At 41.4% G+C, this 17,215-nt stretch overlaps 1 protein-coding gene across 1 annotated transcript in view; it reads left to right on the forward strand.

Moving 5' to 3' along the window:
* Positions 1–17,215, forward strand: part of LOC109957663 (tensin-3) — a 32,342-nt gene that overhangs the window by 2,977 nt on the left and 12,150 nt on the right. The window contains exons 2-13 of the mRNA XM_020595720.1: positions 2,670–2,837; positions 3,072–3,122; positions 3,378–3,500; positions 3,644–3,708; positions 4,729–4,812; positions 5,636–5,748; positions 6,194–6,254; positions 6,409–6,484; positions 6,574–6,703; positions 6,945–7,010; positions 7,574–7,675; positions 13,564–14,736. Coding sequence (XP_020451376.1) covers positions 2,688–2,837; positions 3,072–3,122; positions 3,378–3,500; positions 3,644–3,708; positions 4,729–4,812; positions 5,636–5,748; positions 6,194–6,254; positions 6,409–6,484; positions 6,574–6,703; positions 6,945–7,010; positions 7,574–7,675; positions 13,564–14,736 — 2,194 coding nt within the window. The 5' untranslated portion in view covers positions 2,670–2,687. The remainder of the gene's footprint in view (positions 1–2,669; positions 2,838–3,071; positions 3,123–3,377; positions 3,501–3,643; positions 3,709–4,728; positions 4,813–5,635; positions 5,749–6,193; positions 6,255–6,408; positions 6,485–6,573; positions 6,704–6,944; positions 7,011–7,573; positions 7,676–13,563; positions 14,737–17,215) is intronic.

The following is a 17,215-nucleotide window of genomic DNA, read 5'->3' on the forward strand; positions in this document are numbered from 1 at the left end:
GAGACGAGTATGCAGAGTTTTTGCCAGCTGTTGTCACCACAATAGGCTCAAAAATGAAAACATCTATGATGTCACTGTTCACACAGTTTGGCTGTGATTTAACCTCTGGGCGCTGACTAACTGATGTCTGGATTTTGAGACTTTTCCCTCTGCGATTTATCTCGCATGACGCTGCCTTCTTTCATCTTGTGGTCCACCTGCTCGTACAAAATGGAAGATTTCATACAGTGTGTGCCAGGAGAAGGGTGTGGCTCCTGAAATAGAAACAAGCTTGATCCCGGCACTCTTAATATTCATGCATTTTTTTACTCATAAATGGAATATTTGATTCATTTATTTTCAGTGTTTCTCAGGGTAATTGAAAGAAAGGCATGCGGAGCCCATCCCAGGTGATGGTCATGCATGTGTGAACATGGCTGACAGCACCCACGCAGCCTAGTCAAGCTCTTACCTGCAGGGGTTGGGGCTGGGGGAGCCAGACACACCCTAATCCCCCAACATCCTGACCTTAGTAAACCTGTTGCAGCTTGTTCACTGTAGACCTGGCAACGCGTTTTCTCGACTCTCTCTGCCTACCCCACTCCTGTATCAGTCTTGCTCTCACAGTGCCATGGGTGGGCTTGGTATTTGAGTTCCTTGGCATTATGGCTTTGTGAGCTAATGCTGTGCCTCAAACCAGGAACAAAAGCAGCCAGTGCAAATTAAAGACCAATTATCTTTAGTGCATGCTGGAGCAAGTCACTGGTGTTGGCTTGAATGATGACTGGGACAGTACTGCGCATGAATGATTCATGTGAAATTAATAAGTCTCAAGTTCACATTTAAAAGTTTTTGGATTTAGTTTATAGTTTCATATATTGGCAACTTTTGTGGATCTTTATCGCTTTTACTTGAAATAACTTGAATCTTTATTTTTCTTTACTTAGTTACCTTGACATGAGAAAATTGCCTGTTATTTGAATAGCTCAGCATGTTAGGAAATACAGTTATTTGCTTTCTTGTCTAGAGATAAACAAGAAGACTGATAAGAGTCTTGTGTCTGTGAGTTAAATATGAAACTATACCACAACACCAGCAGCTGGTTAGCTTAGCTTAGCATAAAGACTGGAAAGTGAGGGAAACGGCGAGTCTGCCTCTGTTCAAAGATTTGGGGGTCTGCCTAGTGGTCTTATGTGAAAAGGGTAATGTGCCAAACTATTTGTTGGTCCAAGCAAAAGTATGTACTATCTCTTAGCCAGGTGCAGTAACTTCCTACTTGCTTGCACCAAGAAATAGTTTGGCACATAAGCTACAATGTGCTGATTTGACTTTTGTTTTTGTGTGGGTTAAATGCCCAAGATACAGTGTGTTAATTACTGAGTTTTAGAGGTTCGGGTAGACAGATTTTGTTACCCTTGCACAGAGGCGAGTCTGTTTCTGGTATTTTGCTAACCTAACCAGCATGTTAGTTAAGATACCTTCATTTTTACCATGCAGACATTAGAGAGGCATCGTTATTTTCATTTACATTAACTCTTGGCAAGAAAGCAAATGCTGCTATTTTCCAAAGGGTTAAACAATTTCTAAAAAATATTCTCCCAGTTTTTGCACCAGATTCATTTAGTACGATTCTTTCACACTCCTGGGTCATATAGAACTTAATTGTTGGTTAGATACCCTTCCCATCTCCAGCTAGTATTTAGACACTTCTAAAACATTACTAGGACCTCATCACATGCCCCTGGCCTGGAGAGAGGGGAGCCTAATTACTGACCAACCTGTTCATTAATTTCCCTCCAGTCAGCAGTTTTTCTTCAGAGTTTCAGGGGAAATAGACTAACCGCCCCACCATTAGATGTTGTCCCCCTGCTCCCACCTCCTCCAACAATTCACATGCACACACACACACACACACACACACACACACACACACACACACACACAGCGACATTTCCCCGAGTGATGACCCCTTCATACACATGGCCTCTTTCATTACACTCTGACACTTTACGCTGTGGCCACACTGTCCCGGGTTTATGGCTCCCGCTCTCACCCCCTTCAAAGTGCTGGGCTGTCGCCTGCAGTGATTACAGACTTAATTGATGGGCACAGTAGCTAGGGTTCCATCACCCTGTTTTTACATGCATTTTGCATCAGAAAAAGGTGACAGAAATGCTTTAATATACAAAATAAACATGGCTGGCAACAGGTGTGTGTGGACCGAGGAGGAGATCAAAACATTCCTTGGTCTCATCCAGAAAAAAAACACAACCGTAATTCTCTCTACTTTCTCTGTTTGTCAGATTCTCCGTTTTGTTTCCAGTTTCCTCTATTTCTCCCATTTTTTTTTATCACAGCCATGTTATTGTACGTTGCCTATACTGCTTGGAAGGTTGCTGTTTTTAGTTTTTTTTTTTGTCATTGTAGCTCCCACCGAGTGGCTGGGTTAACAAGATTATTGATGTTTTTCTTTTTTGAACCAGTGCAGTATTTGGCGACACACACTGATTGTTGCAGTGCAAACAAGACTTTCTGGGATTGAGGTTATTCTCTAAAGGTGTCTGCTGGAAACTTGGACACAGTGACTAAAGCTCAGGACTTTGACCATTAAATAAAGTCATGTGTTTAAAGTAGGAATGGTGTGAGTTAAACATTATTCACCTGTTTCTCTGCTTTGATATTTTTAACAGGAGGTCCCAAGATTCAGAATGGAGGAGGGATATGAGCTCGACCTCACATATATCACAGAACGTATCATTGCTGTGTCCTTTCCCCGGGGTTGCTCAGAGGAGATCTACACTCATAACCTGAAGGACGTCACACGAATGCTCAAGTCCAAACATGCTGATAATTACCTGGTCAGTGCGTGTTCATGTGCTGCTCGCTGTATCAACTTGAAATGTGTCACAGTGTCAAAGTGCAAGTCATACTGATGTCGGGGCTGATGGGCATTCATGGGATATTGACATGAAAGTATTGATCTCAGAGTCCTTAGCTCATCCTTTTAGCATGATGATGTTAAGTGTCAGTGAGAAAGCAAAGGCGTGTTTTAGAAATTGTTAGTTACAGGCTTTGTTGTGTGTTCTCTCCAGATTATTAACCTGTCAGAAAGAAGACATGAGCTCTCTAAAATGAACCCTAAGGTATGTGACTATTATCTCTATCATACTAGTACAAGTAAATTCCTTTCAGGATGACCATATCAATATACATCAGTCTGGAAAAGAACTAAACAATATTTCAATGGCAAAGCAAATCTTTGTTCATCCTCTGATCAACTGTATCTAACCAGCTACAATGAACTGATTTGACTGGTAATGTACAGGGACAGAGGATGTAGCCTGTATTTGTCTAAAGAGATAGTTTATCTGTTCACGATATTACAATGTGTTTTTTAGACCCTGGATACAGGCTGGCCGGACCTCCATGCTCCACCTTTGGATAAAATCTGCACCATCTGTAAGGCCATGGAGAGCTGGCTCAATGCTGACCCTCTACATGTGGTGGTTATACACTGCAGGGTGAGAATCTGCTGGTTTTGTTGTATCAGTAACAATTTTATCTCTTTTAAAGGGATAAGTTAACTGTTTTTCAAGACGATAAATGAAAAAAACATGTGCTGCACTTGTAGTGAGTCATCTCCTGTCCTCTGTTGTTCCTTTAGGGCGGCAAGGGTCGAATTGGTGTTATCATTTCATCATTTGTGCATTTTACTGACGTATCAGCCAGGTAACTACTACAATATGCCACCTATTTGATGTTATGTGGCTATTAATGTTTTCACTGAAGTCAGGATTAGTCAATATACATGTGCACCCAATCATTATTGGCATCAAGCTCTAACAACAACAGTTAGCCACAACCATCCATGAAGACTCATTTCGTAGCCCACAAGCAATGTCACCACTAAACCACAGCCGATTTATTTGCATTCTTTAATTCAGGGTCAAGGTGATTCAGAAAGTGAGTCAAATAAATGTTGCCTCTTTAAATTCAAAGGAAAACCACATAGTTTTTAAGCTGTCAATTATCCTGTATTGAATTTCATGAATCAACTTGAAAACATGTCTGTTACTGTAATAGCTTCTGGTCATAGTGTCAGGTTCTTTAAATCTGTTCATCTGGACGAAGTTTATTAACCATTGTCAGTCAGACAGCATTAGAGAGGCTGGTACTGAGCCCTATAGTCAAGGAACGCAGCAAACATTTGGAGAATCGGCCTGGAGGTCAGTTCTGTTTTGTTGCATGAGTACACCTTGGTTTTCACTTTAGCTCATCTCTGCTCCTCTTAGAGTTTGTGTTCTGCTGAGGGAGGTTGGGTTTGTTAGGTGAATGTGAAAAACAGAGGGCAAAAAGAGGAGGAGGAGGAGATGGGAAAACAATGACACAGATTTACAATGGAATAGGGAAAGGGATGATGAGAGAGAAGCAGAGCTGTGATGAAAAGGCTCCAGTGCCTGTTGGTCTTAGTTCTGTCTGAATAGACGAGCTGTGCACACACTCTGGCCTTTCTCTGTCCTCCTCCTGTTTACTTAAGGCTGGCCTTCTCTTCCTCTCTGCTGGAATCCCCTGTCTCTCTGATTACTTTCACTCTTGTCCATTATGCGTGTGTGTGTGTGTGTGTGTGTGTGTGTTGTCCTAATTGAAGTCCAGGTTAAAACCATTCAATTATAGAGGAGCAGAGTGTTATCTCTCTCTTGAGTCATAATTACCTAAAGTGTTTAACATGCCTCTCTGTCCCCCTCAAAGTGCTGATCAGGCGTTGGACCGCTTCGCCATGAGGAAATACTATGATGATAAGGTCTCAGCTCTGATGACACCCTCGCAGAAACGGTAAGACCCAAAACATAAGCACACCCTTCTGTATAGCAACATGCATCTAACCATGTGTTGTTTAACTGGTGCATTATTGACCCACGTCCCCATCCAAACCTACCTGATTTTATATAAAACGTTGGGTGTCCCAGTGCTGTGTCACTCTAGCGCCTTGTTTTGTTCATCACTGTAATGAGAATGGGATCCCATGATGAGGTGGTGTAATCCTAACCCTGTGTATCACTGTGAATCATCACCATAACTCACTCATAGCTCGTAGGCAAAGCTGGTTTCTCCAATTTATCATGTTCTAGTTTCCTCAAGCTGTTTTGTCTGCATGTTTATCTGAGATAAATGTTGATAGTAACAACATAGACAGATAAACAATCAAAGTTTCTCATTGCTTGTCCTGAGTTAAGTACCAAAACCAAAATGATAGTTTTTACGACACATTTCTTTAAGGAAAATTAACATGTTTTTCTACAAACGAACTAAAACTGCTGAAGAGTTACATTTTTGTCTTAAAGGAATAGTCCTGCAGTTTGGAAAATATACAAATTTGTTTTCATGCTGAAAGTTAGATGGGAAAATTAAAACCACTATTATGTTTTCACATTAAAAATGAAGCTACATTCAGATGATGGTTAGCTGAGTTTAGGCCTGGAAACCAGTTGAAACAGCTAGTCTAGCTCTGCCCAGAGGTAACAGAATCTACCCACTAACACCTCTAAAGCTAACTGGTTAACACGTATCTTGCATTCTTGAGTGTCCCTGAGTCTGAGACAGGATATCTCAACCTCTGCTACAATGATTTATGACCATCTCTGTGCTTTCACATCAGGTATGTTTGGATCCTCAACAGTCTTCTAAATGGATCTATGAAGATCAATGCCTCCCCCTTGTTCCTGCACTGCGTCATCATTCATGGGATACCAAACTTCGATACCACTGGAGGTTAAACTCTTACTGCTTGCCACTATACACAGCTGCAGTTCTGAATGAAAATACAGTCACTGCTACCACAGTGGTATAAAAAGGATCCAGACATAACCACATCACTTGTCACATATGTGCTGGTTTGGAGCAGTTATCTGTACTTTACATCTTTCTCTTTTTTCCAACGCTCTCACATAAACAGAACTGAAGAGAAGGATGTCTTTAAGGGTTCCCATTAACCCCATGGGAATTCACACCCAACCTTACATTTAAATAGCTGTTTTCACTAATTTCACTGAAACAACAAAGGTTTTCATCACATCATGGAGCTGGAATCCCTTTCTCACAACAACAGCTTAGCACACTTTAAGTGTGAGCAAACTATCTGACTGATAACCTGAGGTCATGTTATTAATGCACCTATAACAATCATTTTTTGAGAATTTTTCTTTCTTTTTTTTAGTATGTCGTCCATACATCAAGGTTTACCAGGGAATGCAAGCTGTGTATTCATCTGGAATCTAGTAAGTAACTTACACATGTACATCAAAGAATTTTAGAAATGCTTCAAAGCAATTTTCTGTTTAACTTACTTTAATACAGCGTTACAGCTTTCTGTAAATATGTGTGAGTGCTTCCAAACTCTGGCTCACTTTGAGTTTTCTGTTTTTGTTACAGTCATATTGGTCCAGGCCACAGAGACCATGTATGCATCACTCTGGAGCCTGCCCAGCTTCTAAAAGGGGACATTATGGTAGAAAAACAAACAAGATGCCTTTTCAGATATTCTGGCGTCAGTATTGATTGTAGTAATCACAAAATGTGTGTGTTTTTCATTTGTAGATTAAATGCTATCACAAAAGTGACCTAACTTCAGAGCATGAAGTTATTTTCCGGCTGCAGTTCCACACGGGAGCAGTGCAGGGCTACAACCTGATGTTTGAGAAAGAGGACATGGAGACCGCCAACAAAGGTAGACCTGAAAAAATAGTGAGAGCAGGTCTCAACCTGCTGACAGTTTACAGCAACAGATCTGCTCCACGCAGCATCTGTAGGGCTCAGTCTGGACTTAATTTAGACTTGGCACTTTGAGACCAGTAATCTTGTTTTCTCAAACATGTTACGTGTACTGAGAGAATCTTTTTCATAGACAACACCATTCATTCATTTCTAAATGGCCATACTAGCGGCATTCATATGTGCTTACATTCCAGATCCCAGATTTCCAGATTATGGTAAAGTGGAGCTGCTTTTCTCCGAGGGACCAGAGAAGATCCCAGGTAGAATCCTAACTCCTCAGCTTTTTCAAAATTTGCTACAGAGAGGTAGCTGGAAATCAACACGGTGCTGTCTCCATGTTCCCCTTCCTACCGTCCTGTGCTCTGCTCCTCCCTCTCTGCCCCCTAGTGAGAAGGGATGTGGAATGCTGTAGAGGGGAAATGTAGTGTGAAGTGTGTGCTTGACAGAGAAGTAAAGAAACACAGCATGTGCTCGCCAGAACCCACAGGAGTGAAACTATTTTGTATGGGTCTGTATGTGTGTATGGGTTTAGTTGTGTCACTTTAAAAACACATTTCCTAAAAATAACAACCATTTTAGGTTTCAGTAACATAATTAAAAAAACCTGCTAGGGATATTATATGGGAATCACATCACTGAGAAACTATTAACTATTTTGTTATGTAACCCTAAATACCCTGCCCAGTCAATTCCCATTTTCCCCTCCCTCAAGTCATAACAGATCTTACAATAACATAATGAGTAACAGTACTTGGTACTGAGTGTTTAGCGCAGAACAAACACCCTGATACAGCATCTACAATAATATTATTTTTGGATCCAGGTGCCAACCGGTGGCAAAATGGAGCAGATGTTATTGTGGACTACAACACAGCAGATCCTCTAACCCGCTGGGACTCCTACCAGAACATCTGTGATGGTGAAGGTACTGTACTCGCTGCATTAGTCACTACATGACTCACAGAACATTGTCATAGCAGCGCATGATCTCTGTAATGAATCATAAGCTGTCTGAGCTGTCTGTGTTTTATAAATGGAAGATGTATTCATAGTTTCCCCCTATTTCTCTCACTATTACTTTCTGGTATTCAGTGTCTTCTCACTTACACCAACACACATACACATTGTCTTTTTCTGTCAGGGAAGTAACACAGCGTGACCAGTCCTGTGTTTCGTGTTACTGAGGGACTGCAGTGTGACTGCATTAACATGCACACACTAGCTTGGTTTACATTGCAGTCATTGGTAACAGGAGTTATTACTCATGAATGGAATTTAAAACTCAGGCAGACAGGCCCTGTGGGAACAGGATTTTTATTATGGTGATGAAAGGAAATGAAAGCTAAAATTTACCTTGGTGTAAGAAGTCTTAAGTGATGACCGTGACAAGAAGAATTGTTTGTTTTCTGAGTGGGAGGAGTGTTGCGATATGCAGGAAATGCTAGGTTCAGAGAGAGAGCAGCTGTTTCTCAAGAGATTTCTGCTGTGTCGTTTCATCAAATGAAAAGGCATACTTTAACTGTCCCACTCTCACAAACGCCTGCACACACACACACACACACACACTTGCACTCAGAGCCACTCTGTCGGGGTGTCTCGTCCTAGCTGCGGTTGTTGCTCTCCACTCAACCACCGAATTCACAGCAACATCCCAGAATAGAGCGGCATGGTGGTGGCATTAAAACACAGATCCACCCTTTCCCAGTATTCAGTGCTTTTATAAGCAGTTTGATAAAAATGAGCTGCCTTTTTTATTTCCATTTGAAATAGCACCACACATCTATGTAGAGTTTTATGCACACCTCTGGCAATGCAATGAAAGAGCAAACACTCTGATTTCAGAATTCATCAAAGCAAAGCAAAGACCTCAAGCAGTTTTATGCTTTGCTTTAATTTCAGCACATTCATGTGGGTTATTTACTGCCTTGCTTTCTCATGTAAACATGAAGACTGGAAACTTAGTTGGAATTCTGCATCTACTTACCACCAGTCCTCTGGCAGGCCCAGGTTCCCTGTGAGAGGCTGTCACTCAGAAGTTGGTGTGGAGGAGGAAGTGTGCAAAGCATTTGCCACTGTAATGCTAAGGCTGTGAAAAGAAAACCTCATTTACTTCAGTGGCTTTTTTCAGTCACCAGTGGGTATGTGTGTTTGTCCCTATGTGTGAATTAAAGGGTATATATTACACTCATTTAAGGTTTATATTTTATAGGGTCGACTAGAAGATGTTTAAAGGATTACAAAAGTGAGTTATTTATATGATCAGAGTAAAGATTTTAGGCCAAGTGTGCACGTGTGGGCAGGGCCAGAGGGGGTAAACACCAAATCTGGAATCTGGAAGCTCTCAAGCTTTTTTGGCTCATGCACCATGTGAGCAATTTTCAGTCAGGTAACTGTGTGCCATCTTTGAGTCTGGTATGTACTGTACATTCTATAATACACCCATAAAACACACCGATGGCTATGTTTCTGATCAGCTGTGCCAATATTTTTGAGCCATCACATTGTATTCGAGTTTAGCAGCACCTGTAGCATGAATACCTACTTGCAACAAAATAACTGTTTCTAATCCAAAAAATTAAATAACCGTACATGTTTAAGTGGGAAATCGTCAAGAAATGAACATCTGCAACCAAGATAAAAGGTTTCCCTGACATTTCTCTCAGGTAAATATCGCGATTTATGTCTCTTTCACATAATGTTGAGCTAGTATGCATTTGTGCATAAACTTGCCACACCATAAATATACTTTGTTTTATGTTTGACAGAAACATCTGAGACATCCAGAGCACAGAGGCAGAAACCATTTGTTGTGAGAGGATGCAGCGGTAACATGTTCACAGGAATGTTGCATTCCCAAAACACAATATGTAATGTTGCTAATGCTCTCATGTATTATCCTGACTGCATACAGAAGTTACATCAGACCAGTAACACTTGCCATAATGAGGCAACAATTTGCATGGGACTGTATTTTCTACCATGTTAACAGAAATGGAATACAATACTACTGATAATACAGTTTAATTTGCTCATGCATTTAGAAAGTATCTGCAGTTATATTGTGATACTTCATCCAAATTTGACAGAAGTACCTTGGGTTTTTACTCCTCAGACAATTATTGTAATATTTATGCTTTAAAATGTTTTCAAAGCTTCAGATTATTTGTATAATACTATGTCAGTATATTGTAGTCATTTCTGTTGTGGTCTGATAAAACTGTAATAAAGTTTGAATATCTAACAAAGAAAAGTCTTGTGATGCTTTTACAGCTAATATTACTGTAGCCCTGATCCATGATGCTAAGGCCGAGCCAGCACATATGTGACCCTATAGACCCAACCCTTGGACTCAGTTAGCTCTTGCATCGTGCTATGTTTTTTCAGTGACTGAGGCAGAAAAGGAAGTGATTGGGTTGGGGTTCCTTCAGACTGCTGAGCCAGTCATTAAGTTGCCACAAACCTTGATGTTTCACATTTCACGCTGCACTAAGGCAGTAAAAGATGCCAGCATGGGAGGAGCTATCAAGAAGACAACGAATGTAATATGAAAAAATTTTGAAAAATATCAAACATATGAATGAATGATATAATCACATGAAACAAGATAAATTAATAAAAAAAACAATTTTGAAAACCATTAAAAATTTCTAGTCAATAATCCAATTTCAACAAGAAACAACCAATATATCATATACCAAATATTAACCATATCACAAAAATGGTCTTAAATCTAATTTGAAGCAGGTTGTTCCAGTCAGACTGAAAACACCTGAACGGGGTCTTAGCAGGTGTATATAAATGTGTTTTTCACAGAAACACCTGTTTGACAGCACCCGATGAAGATCTTTTACAGATCGAAACGTTACTGCTGAATTACATCACTGGGAGCATAATGCAGTGTACTGACTTTTTTCATGTTTTTTGCTTTCAAGTTGTTGGTCCAGCACCTGCGTAAGCGTTTTCGGATGCACTTGTCCTACAGTTCCCCCCCGGGACGCCAGCATGGCTAAATGGAGCACAGCTATTGTATTGGATTTGGTATCATGTAAAGAATATCACATGACAGGTGACATCCAAAGTTTCCAGCATGAATGGTGCTTCAGAGTTAAGAGTCTAAACTATGGGATAGGCACATAATCCGAAGCATGAGAACATTTCTATCTAATACCAAGTAATACTGTAATAAAGGTAATTGATTCATTCTCCATCACATCATATTGCAACTCTTATATCAACCACAGAGTTATGCATCAGTGAATCCGCCTTAACTAAAACGTGTTAATATTTAGTGCCATCAACAAACATTTATATCTCGACTTTCTGGACAATGTGCTGTATTTAACAGGTATTTTACTGTCACATTACACTGTCTATATTTAATACAGGACTTCTAAACAAAACTATTCTACAGTTGTACCCAGAATTTAAAAAGATAAATTTCTTGGAGGGCTGTGTTCCCCACACTGGAGGCAGAGGTTTGAAGAGAAGGAAATGAGAATTATCATCATTATGCTTTTGACTCATGGTTTTGGTTTATGAAGTGTGGTATAGCAACTGAGAAGGAATGGGAAGGGTAAGATAATTGCATGGCCATATACGACCAGACCTCCTGTGATGTGAGAGCAGTTAGAGGAACAGTTCTGGTCTCGCCACTCTCTGTGCTGTAATTGGTAGATTATTCAGAGACTGACCATACCACAACAACCAGCATGATAAATGCTAAATATAAATGGTTTGAGTGATTTTCTTAACTTCACTAGCTAAAAACATACTTGGATAACTGTTTATAGTTTTGTTAATGCCAGTGATAGGTAAAACAGTTTTTAAAACTTTTGTTGAACCCCATAATTGAATTTAGGGCACATCTGTTTTGTGGCTGCATTGTACATACAGGCATGTCATGTCATGGCACACAAGAGTGAGAGAAAAACAACTTGGCTGCCACTACTTTACGCACTGAAAACTGAACAGTGCTTAAAGTAGAAGGCAAGGATTCCTTTAATTAAAAAGTGTCTTTCTACTGAGTGAAAATATCTGGAGCTGCAGGAATGTTGTTTTCATTCTCTGGTCCGCCTTCACTCTCTGCCTTTCTTTTTACCCCCTTCTCTCCCCAGTCGGGTAGTCCCCTGATGCAGGGTAGGAGGTTGAGTTACTGCTTTCCTCTGGCCCACCCCCAAGCTTAAATCCCTCCCTTCTTGTTTACATTCCTGTGCCCTTATTTGGAGATCTCAAGGTCCCCCCTTGTGTGGAGTGCAAACACTCTCACCTTCTCAGCAGAGAAAGAAAGCCCGGCCAACTTATTGGAACTCTCTTGATTTGACCCTTACCATTATGTGCCGGGTAAAAGCCATGTCCGCTCATCTGTGTCCACATGGCCTTTTCTCCTCCTCAGGTTTTGTTAAACCAGAGACAGGGATTGTCTTTTGCGCTTACCTTACAGTGGCCTCAAAGGTAAGTCGATTTTTTTCCATAAAACAGATGGGTGGTCATGAGGGGGAGGGAAATGAAAGGAGAGGCAGAACGATGACAGGGGATGACAGAAAATGAGAAAGATGGCCAATGTTGAGGGAAAGGGAAAACATCTGTCTTAAAACCTGCTTGTACCTTGCCAGAAAGAATGTTACAAGAGGGATTTGTTGGAAACCTCCCGACAGATCTGACCTGCAAGGAGGCTTGAGCCAAGGCTGCTGAAGGCCAGATGTAGGTTTCACTAAAATGTTTGTGTGAGTGGGTTGCGGGAGGGGTGAGCCTTACATACACATTTTCTTGAGAAGAGGAGGTGGGGGAGCTTTTATCATGCGTGTCTGGCATTCAGATCCTCCAGTCATGGCTTTTCTGAAAGGAAACTACTTAAGGTAGTAGATGCAGAGAGGGAAAAGTGCAGGAGTCATGTTCCAGCTCTCTTTTGTTGAGGCAGAGGGAGAGTGACAGCGAAACAGCGGTTTTACCTACTTGGTAGTACTGCTCATATACATTTGGAATTCTTCTGCAGCCCTCACTTTGCGTAAGTCTATCAAGGCTGAACTTGATTTCTTTTAACATTATGTACTGTATGCTGTGATGGATTTGACCTTGCCCTGCAACACAATTGACCTCTCTGATTTTTTCTTACTTCTAAGGATTAAGGCAGTTGTTTGCACATATGCCAGGGTCAAGGGGCAAGTGAGAGGGAGTAGAGTTGCTTGATCACAGCAGGGTGAGGAATGCAGGGGTCAGATTCTGAGAATCCACAGCCGTCTGGCTCTTACAGTTGCATCCAGAAGACTTAGCACATCTTATATAACCTGAGCATGAGGAACACCTTTGTCTTGCATGTGTGCTGCCTACACCTTGGCAGTTCACCTCATGGCCTGACAGGAGAGTGAGAAGTTGTCACATTAGGATAACTGAAGTACCTATGCTTGAAATGAAATAAACTTGGATTAGAATATAAAAAAGAGGGTTAATTTACCATGTCTAGATTTTCCTGACACATCTAACTGGATTGTTTGTCTCAATTCAGTAACATGATTCACATTATTCTGCCAGTGTATCAATATCCTAGTGATTTATAGTTTGTATTGTCTGGAATGTTGAATCGAATGTTGTTAGGTGAGGTGTGATTATTAATTTTGAGTTTTGTCAAAAACAGATTCTTAATTAAAGAATTTGTGAAACGACATACTGACATGACTGGTGTATGTTAACATAGTCTTGCTTTGTCTGTGATTTTTTGCTGTTTGTTTGTACGAGTTGCTGCTGTTTGTGTGTCTCTGTGTATATGTGTCCGTACCAGCTGTCTCTATGAAGCACTGCATCTCTTCTATTTTTCAGCACCACGCTCTCAAGGCCTAACCCAGGACAAAGTGGCAAACAAGAGGAGCCCCAGTGGAGGAGAGGCCACAGTGGGCCGTGGGGCCCGGACAACCACCTCCAGCCCTGACCACAGCAACCACGCTCTCTCTGTCAGCAGTGACTCGGGCCTGTCTAGCACTTCCCTGTGGGCAGATAGACCAACACCTATCCCCACCGCCACCACTACCACTGTCAAGGCTAACCAGGGCCCCAGCCAGCAGGAAAAGGTTCAGCTGAAGCGCCTCCTAAGTGGCTTTGGACTTGAGGAGCCCTCACTGGAGGAAATGGATGATCAAGGTCCTAGGATGGGCATCCAACAGATAGTTCCAGCTCAAGTGCACATCAATGGAGACCCCCGTCCCAGAGAGAGAGAAACAGACATCCTGGATGATGAGGTCATTACAGGCCATGATCTGCACAGTGTGGACAGTCTAGGAACTTTGTCGTCCTCCTGCCACAAGAGCAGTCAAAACTCCCTGCTGTCAGATGGCTTTGGGAGTCCAGGAGTAGAGGACCAGCAGAGCCAAAGCCAGCACCACCTTCACCATCCTGCTCCCCCTGCCATGGAGGAGTATGAGAGAGCCTATTCTGAGGCTAGAGGTGGCTTTGTGACCTCCAGGAGCAACTCTGTGGCTTCCTCTAATCCCAATAGCGCTCCCATGCCCAAGCAGCATGTGTACAGACAGGGAAGCTATTCCACACAGTCCTGGGTTCGCCAGCAGCAGATGGTTGCTGCACAACACTTCATCTACATGCCGGAGGATGGAAATGACACAGAAAGGTACCCAGGGAACAAGCAGGGGAGCTGTTCATCCAAAGCAGGCCTGCCCACTGAACCAAAGGGCTCAGTGGTGGACTCCCTGAGAAACTCGGCGCCCCACAAAGAACAGGCAACAATAAACAATAACAACAACAACAAACGGGATGAGGAGTTCAAATCTTTAACAATGGACATTGACAACTCCATCGACCAGCTCAATCAGCTGATCATGGACCTGGATCCCACATTTGTGCCAGCATTGAACCACAGCAGCTCTATTAAGAAGAACAGCAGCATGCACGTAAATGGCTCAGTTGGCAAATGCTCGAACGGCATCGGTCTCAGATTCAACGAAAATAATGCAGCAACCCTGACAAACACACAGCAGACAGGTAAGATAGTCAGACAGTCTGGGTGTGGTGATGGTAGTGATGATGTGGTCGTGAAAAGAAATGTGACAGTCATTATGAAACCAGAGAAGTTGTTTTCCTTGATATGCCTAATAAGCATGGCAAAAATACAAGAAATAAAACAACCTAAATTCACATACTAAGAATATTTTTTAAAAAACAGTAGTTTCTCTCCAACCACATCATCTTTTCTTCTCCTTTGCCACAGAGTTAACAAAGCACACCTTCTCTCCATCTCCCACCTGGCATTTTTTAGTGGCAGAAATAGCAGGGTTGTTGCCAGGTTTTCAGATGTTTTCAGTATGTTGCTGAAGAAAGAGCCCCCGTCCAGACTTGTCTGTAGAGCTATCTGACTACAGGATCAGTATGGTACAAGTAGAGAGGGAGAGCAGCTGTCGTCAACCTTTTTGTACGTTGCAGTCTCGCAATGTTTGATTACAGAGGATGCATACTGAGGAATCCAGATGTTTACAAAATCAAAGTCCATAACATCGTGTTTTCCCACAAAATGACAGCTTGTTGTTGTGTGGAGGTTTTAAGCATTACACATAACACAACACTTCTTGCATTTATTGTTAGTCATGTTGTCCTTATTGCTGTTTCATGCTGTTGTTGTGCACCATTACACTTCCCATCTGTCCAGGCTCTTCTCTTTTGAGTTCTTATAATACTAAACGGGTTGGTCATGTATATTAAGGTAGATATCCACCAAATGTATTTACATTTCATTCATGTCGTTGCAAGTTGTTTCTGAGATTTGTTTTACCCTTACAGGTTATAAAGTTCAGTCATTTTGACTCCAGAATAGACATGCTAAGTGCAATAGCACACTTTTTATTTTTGGCTGAAAACCAGATGAGGCGGAGACAATTCAAAAAGCTGTCTGGGTGTGAGCAGTGCGTGAATCACACTCCAGCATGAACGTGTGGTTGCAGGGGTGTACAAGATAGAGAGACCTGAGGAATTTCCAAAAGCAGATGAAGTGAGCCCAGGGGCAGTCTTTTTTTCTACTGCATATCAACTACACAGAGGCATCAGTTCAAGAAACAAACACCAAGGACCACAAATTTGCCAATTCACAAATATCCTATTGAAAGTAATGCAGACTTTTAATTGGTTTGCATCAGTGGTCAGTTATACTGTAGCTTATTCTGCATGGCTGATTCTAACATAAAGTTGGAGCAGAAATTATTTATGGTTAAATTATGTTGATTCAACAGCTAGTTCACTATGGCTATTTAAAGCAATTCATACTCATATACAGCTTTTTGGCTTGTGTTTATATAGACTATCCATGTAACTATACCAGTTGTGCTTTTCCGATTAGAGGTGACAAACAGGTCAGTATAGTGGGGGATGGTCTCCACCAGAGACCTGCATGAGAAATCCGGTAAAACAAAGATTTGTTTTGTTGTATTTGAATTATATTTACTGTATTCTCTTTTTTCAAACTCACCTTTCAAATGTATGTCTCAGTCTAAGGGTGATATGCATAAAATCATTTTTCACAATATATTTTAATATATGTAGCATTTTTATATAAATAAATATAAAATGAATTTGAGTACCAAGTCATTTATAACTAAAATAACCACTTAGCACAAGCTCTGTGCGTAGTGTGTAGCCAATTCACTGTTCCCTCATGATCCTCTATAAATTATAGTGCCTAACCACACTCTTGGAGTCATATTAGGTTACAGAAATGATGACACTGAAAGCGAATCACTGGAGAGAGTGTGCACCTGCTGCATGATAGATTCATGCTTGACACTCCCTATGACTGCTTCTGACATTTCAAAATCAACATACAGACAAAAAACTGACATTTTTTGGCTTTATGATAAACGGTTACACAGAATCCTGCAGATGTCTATGATTAAGTAAAAAAAAAGGGGGGAAACACTTACTTTACAGTGACATATGCATGAAGACACACTGCCAAGTATGCATGACACTTGTGTCATGCATACTCGCCCTAGACAAAATGAGTAATGATCCCAGGCATTAGCACCTCTGCCCCATTAGCATTCTTCATGGCTGAGGGGCTGGTGTTTACTGGGAGGGCTCAAATTAACACCCTGGTGCTGAGTGGAAACACTCTTAGTTGCAGTCACAACATTGACCCTCCCCACACACATTCTCCAGACCACCAACTAGACCCCTGATCTTCCTCAGCTCTCCTCTCAAAGCATGGCCGTAGGCTGTTCACTGGGGTAAGCGGGGTGGTCTGCCCACTTATAGACTGCCCACATTAAAGTGTCATCAATCCAAATCATTTTTAAGGGAGAAGTCATAAAAGTAGCCGCCTCATTTACGAGGTTGTCCTCATCATCATTCAAATTGAAATGAGTGTTACTGTCAGCACACAGTTCAATTTAACTGTGCAGTGGAATACATTGCTTTAACTTCAGGTTTATTAATTCACATATGATTGAATGAATTTGCCATTGCAATAGCTTGA

Source organism: Monopterus albus, unplaced genomic scaffold (assembly GCF_001952655.1).
Source record: "Monopterus albus unplaced genomic scaffold, M_albus_1.0 scaffold28.1, whole genome shotgun sequence".
NCBI lineage: Eukaryota > Metazoa > Chordata > Actinopteri > Synbranchiformes > Synbranchidae > Monopterus > Monopterus albus.